The following is a 6,000-nucleotide window of genomic DNA, read 5'->3' on the forward strand; positions in this document are numbered from 1 at the left end:
ATCCAAATTAAAGAATTGAATACCTTTTAGTTAAAGATCAGTGCAATTTTGACTGTCTGCCATTTCTTGAAAAAAAAAAAATTTTTTTTTAAGCACTTAAAGTCGCTTGAGCTAAAAAAAAGACTAATTTTTCTAAAATTCTAATTTATATTGTTTGTATGTATTTTTTTCTTGTTTTTTTAATAATATGAATTCAATATTTATCTTTTTAATACCATCACAATGGATCATCGTTTGTTTCTATGTGATTATTTCAACTTGTTTAAATTTCTTAAAATATTAACTATTAATAAATATTATATATAATAATAAATATAATTATATATATTAACTGAAATTTAAAAATTTTTTTTTTAATACCTTTTAGTATTTTCTCGTACCTTAATCTTGTAATTATTCAAAGTAAAGTAATGTTTGTTTTAAAAATTAGCAAAATTGAATATATTACTTTGGTTATTAATTACAAATCATTAATTGAAATCTTTAACTTTTATAGAACGCATGAAGAATGCTTGGCCTATTACATAGCAAAGCTTTTTTTGGACAAAATGCAGTTATTGAATTTAAAACCATGCCCAATTGATCTTAGCAATTGTAAGTATTTTATTCATTTTCAGGATCCTTGTCGGTAGTTTTAAGGGTATCCCTGTAGGTAGTTACTGTATATTTTTGTCTCTTACTTTATTGGTAAGAATTTCTCCTGCTATATTTTTTTCCCCTGTTTTTTTCCATGCCTTGTGTTTATTCTGTAATTTCTTATTAAAATTCTTGCATGCAAAAATTAAATTTCATAGCTTTTTATATCGTAGCCAGATTTTTATTTTTATTCGAAAAGTAAGTAAAATTTTATATTTTGTTTAATTTTTATGAAAAAAAATGCTCAACCACAAAATAAAGGAAAACTCACTTGATGTGTATAATATAAAGCTGCATCTTTTGCATACTAAAGTGCTTTTTACATGCTAAAATTTATAAGAAATCGAACTATGTACCTTAATTTTATGTTTTTATAAAAATTCCTTAAATTCAATTTTTTGCTTCTGAAGATTTTAGAAATTGGTTCTATCTCAGTATTTTAGTTGCCTGTGTCATCAGTATGACTATTTTATTTACTAAATAAATATATAGCAGTTAAGATTGTGCATAAACAGGGGTCTGTCCAGGGTAAATTTACTACTATTTAGCAGTACCTTCACAAATTCAACTTTAGGAAAAACAATAGTTTCACAAAATACTTTTAAAAAATCAAGTTCTTATGCAAACCCTGTTCTCATTGCAGTCTATGGAAAAGAGGAGCTTTTCTGCCAACTGTCTTTTACGAAAAGGTAGCAGATGTTTGGTCAGATAGTGCAATGTGGTAAGCCTCAACGGTCGCTTATGCCATATCAAAGCAAAATTTATTTTTGCCAAGTTTTTATAAAAATGAAACGACGAGGCTCTCTATCTCTCCATAAACTTTACAAAAAGTCGAAATTCAAACATTGTTCTAAACATTTGAACATTTTCTTAAACTCTATTGTAAATTTATTCTAACAGACCTATATTTTTTTATGAAACATATTTTTCTCTTTGCAACTTTTTTCTGTATGACCTAGTCGAAAATTTTCTTATTGAAAATAACTTTTAGTGCTAGTGCTGTTAAATGCATGGTTTTATTAAATTCAAGTTGAAATTTAACTATGGATACTGAGTTTTATGGATTTATGGATTTTTAAATTTGGATACAATTTTCAGTCCAAAATTTTACAATAACAAAATTATTTTTGAATATATGAGGGAAAATGTATAGAAATTTACCAGTCATAAATAATTTTTATTTGTAGTGACAAATTTTGAAAATATTTTATTACTTTGCCATATTTTTGTGTTGATTTTTTAATAGGATTTTTATTTTGACAAATTACATCAAAATTCTCACAAGATAGGTACTAGGCTTCTCAAAAAAAAAAGAAGAAAAAAAAAACCTAGACAGACTCCTGATAAATTATTTTGAAAAATAGAGGTGGAAATAATCTATACCCTATTTTTATCCTTATATTTCAAAGAAAAAATAATAGTGAAATAGATATGAAATAATATCAACAAAGGTGACGAAAAAAAACATTGATAACAAAGCATATAAATTAAATATTCAACATCCGGGCAAGTGACTTTGAAAAAGTACTATAACAATTATTAGAAAAATCCAAGAGTAATAATATTGAATCCAGTAGTGAATTATTTCATTATTTTCTCACATGAAGCAAGTAGAACACTCTTCGAAATACTTCAGCTTTGAATTTGGAACTATATGCTTGATAGTCAGTATTTCAAATAATCAAGCTCTTAGTTTTCATGTGACATTATAATTAATTATTTAGTAATAATTATTTTAGTATTTTATTTAAAACAATTCTGTTTGCAAAACATTACTGATTTGAAATATGACAAATAATTATATTTATTTCTTCCTTTTCTGAAGCTTGGGGTGCATTTCAATTGCATCTGGTTCAACCGGCTAGTTTAAATTGCACCAATTAGAATCTCAATTTCCCAGTGAATATTTCATTAGAATTTTTATTTCTTATGAAATTATTAATTAAATGACTAATTTTTATTAATGAAGAAGTTGCAAAAAAAAAGAGATGGAGAACTATTATAGTTTTTTAATACAAATAAACGTTTGTTGTTAAAAGATTTTTTTTGAAACTCTAAATACATAAAATAAGATTAGTGAGGACTCTACTCTTTGCATTTTAACAAATTCAGTTTTTCAACCTTATAGAAAGAGGAGAGGTGTTTGGCATTTAAACAGAGTTTTTTCAACCTTTATGTATGGTAACAGTTTCAAAATTTTTTTAAAAAATTTAACTAGGAACAGCATTTTCTGGTTGGTCTAATATTAATATTTATTAGCAAGAACTAACAAAGGCAGATTTAAAAATTTTTTTAACAGAGAACTGTTTTCTTTAAAGCAATGCAAATTTGTGAACACAAAAGTACTTATTATACCTCATCTTAAAAATTTTAATCCTGTGAAGTGTTAGTCTAGAATTCTTTTGAACTTTGAGCTAGCGACTTTTTTGTAGTAAAGAACTATTTATTCCCATGTTACTCTATGAAAAATGTCGGAGAAAATTAAGTAAAGTTAAATGCTTGGAGAGTTCACCCAGTTTTATAATTTTTAAATTTAGAAGTTTGTTATTGCATTAAACTAGAGAATGATGAAACATCGGGGTTGAGCTAAAGTGAAATAAATTAAAGAAGCACTTAGGCCACTATAATTATGACATGATTCTGTAATTAGAATCAGCTTTTTAAAAAACTAATTAAAAGCGATCGCATCTAATCATGTAAGCAAATACTAGTCATAGTAGTTATCACAAAAGCTTTTACTTGTTTTACAGAAAATTGTTGTTATTACGAAAGCTTTTTTATTAGTTTGAAAAGTTCAATATAGTTTTTTTTTTCTTAAATAAGAGATTTATAGAGTTTTTTCCTTTATTTCAGCTGAACCAATCGAGAGTTTACCTTTACAATTTTTTCTAAAGCAAAGTACAAATGTCGAGGCAAAAGCAAAATTTGAAAATGTAAGTTGTATAATTCATTGCATGTACCTTAGTGTTAATATATTTTTAAGAATGGTTTAATATTGTTTTGAGTTTGGGTTTTCTATGGATTTTCCCTGAAGTGAGCTGAACTTGTAAATTCTTATTCCTGAACAAAATTCATGTAACAAGATTTATTTAATCTGTATCAACAATTTGAGGTCAGCAAATAACATTGTTATTTTGTTTATAGTATTTTGATTAGTTTCATAGTATACATAGCATACTTTGGATTTTAGTTTTTAATTTATTTATTTAAGGGAATATGCATCATTAAATGATCAAAAAATTTATGATTATTTTATATAGAACTTTTGATATTGAATTTGTAATTAGCATTTTAATTTTTCTTGAAAATTTGCCTTAATGTTAGGGTATTTAAATTATATTGAAACACACACAATATATTTGCTCAACCAAGGTTTCTCTATAAATAAAAAAAACGCACATAGATTCAACAAATTTTTTAATAACACCTGAAAAACACAGGTTTCATTTGTTTTTGCATTAAACTGAATGTGCTTGTAATTTCAATCAACTTGCAACAACTGATTGAAGTTCTTCATCTTGCATGAAGTGCTGAGCTACAAGTAATTTTTTTTTCCAGTGGAAAATGGATGATAATCAGATAATACCAAGTTTAGACTATGAGGGAGATAATTAAACATCCCATTTGAGTCTAGTAAAACATCTTGTGTACCCCGAGGACTTTGAGGAGGAATATTTCAATGCAGCAACAGTTTCATATCCAATATATGTCGTACAATTCATGCTGAATGGATACTGTTGAAATTTTTTTTTAAAAGAAATTATATTACTCCTTGTATCTTGCATTTGGTGGGATTTTCAATGGTAATACATATTTTTTTTTGTGTGGCTATAGCAAACAAAAACACAGGTTAAGATACTCTCACTAGGATGCTTGTAATCTTGCTAAATCACTAATTGCTTGATGTAACAATTGTTACTTTTTACCTTCTACTTCTACCAACATGCTACAATGTAGATTAGTTTAAAAATTGCCCGAGCCCATACCTTACATGCAACAAGTAGTGAAAAATTTGAGAAAATTGTTTCTTTATGAATCTACACCCCTTGGTTTATAAAACTGCAAATATTTCATTGCATAAGGTTTTTAAAAGATTTTTTTTCTCCAAATTTTTTCTTGAAGTGCTTTTGGCAACATTTCACATATGTTTCTATTATTATTTTGTAAGATAATGAAGGAAGTTGTTGTTACTAATCCTTCATGACCTAGCAACAGCTAGATCTGATTCATCCAGGAGTCCACAGAGAAGGGATGGAGCAGCTTATTTTAATCTAAGAGACCAGAGCACCCGAAGGGAGAAGACTGACTTGGCTCCTTCGCCTATGTGCCTTAGCTGAGCATAGTGGAATAGCCTTCACGCCTTGGGAAGCCCTACCAAGAATATACTTCGCCCATTCCGTCCTGGGGCACCCTCCCGCCACAATGAGGCGTCACACAGACCTTGAGAGGGCAATGATGTGATAAGTTTCTTTTTATATAAAAGTCAGATTAAATTATATTTAACTATTATGGATTATTTTTAAAACTATTTAATAAATTTCTAATCTTCTTAGACGTTTTAATAATCTTTGACAATTTAAAAATTTTCCTTTAAAATTTTTGAAAAAAAAAATGAAAAAAAAAGCTCATTAAAATTTATCCTGGAGAAATAGTGAAAGCCTTATATAGCTAAAATGTCAAAAACATCACTTTGTGAAATACTTTTGCAAATTCTTTTTTCAAAATATAAAAATTATATTGATGTTTTAATGATTTTTTTTCTTCAGAATTTAAACTCTGGTGACCTACTTTTTGTTGAAATGATCAATACTGAGGGAAAAGGGCTTCACTCTCAAGAGCTGGGAAAACTGAGAGTGATCGCGAAAGTGAATGATATATTCAATTTAGAGGAGGACTTTGTATATCATCTAAACTGTAATGTAAGTAAAACAAAGCATTGTCTTTGAGGTTTCCTTATCACACTTGAACCTCTCTTTATCCTGAGTCTTACTGAATGAGAGATTCTTAGTTTAGCAAAGAGTTTTAAATTGACTTTTTCACATTGCTGCATTTTTTTTTAAAAAAGTGATGATTAAAGTTTATTAGAAATGTTTTTTTTTAAAAATGTGGTGTCATAATAAAAATAGTGATTAAGAAAAGTCGATGGAAAAGGCAAAAGATAAACAGTAACACGACAAAATTCTACCAGAAATGCTCCATTGAAATACTATGCCATAATAAAAACAGAAAAATAGCTGAAACGAAACAACAAAAAAAAAATCTTTCTTAATTCTTAAAATGAAAAGTTTTGAAAAAATGACAACATTGACTTGTCTGAATATAATTTAGAAAGAGCAGCAATTCGAGAACTTCTCTTTGCAACTT

The 6,000-nt window shown here is 27.3% G+C and overlaps 1 protein-coding gene across 3 annotated transcripts in view; it reads left to right on the forward strand.

The window, feature by feature from the left end:
* LOC107446007 (uncharacterized) overlaps nucleotides 1–6,000 on the forward strand; it is a 33,217-nt gene that overhangs the window by 7,334 nt on the left and 19,883 nt on the right. For all 3 annotated transcript variants that reach the window (XR_001584340.3, XM_016060538.3, XM_043050473.1), the window contains 3 exons: nucleotides 497–594; nucleotides 3,490–3,569; nucleotides 5,403–5,555. Coding sequence is in view for 2 of the 3 variants with exons in the window: in XM_016060538.3 (XP_015916024.1) it covers nucleotides 497–594; nucleotides 3,490–3,569; nucleotides 5,403–5,555 (331 nt within the window). In the remaining variant the exon portion in view is untranslated. The remainder of the gene's footprint in view (nucleotides 1–496; nucleotides 595–3,489; nucleotides 3,570–5,402; nucleotides 5,556–6,000) is intronic.

This window comes from Parasteatoda tepidariorum, chromosome 10 (genome assembly GCF_043381705.1).
Source record: "Parasteatoda tepidariorum isolate YZ-2023 chromosome 10, CAS_Ptep_4.0, whole genome shotgun sequence".
Taxonomy (NCBI): domain Eukaryota; kingdom Metazoa; phylum Arthropoda; class Arachnida; order Araneae; family Theridiidae; genus Parasteatoda; species Parasteatoda tepidariorum.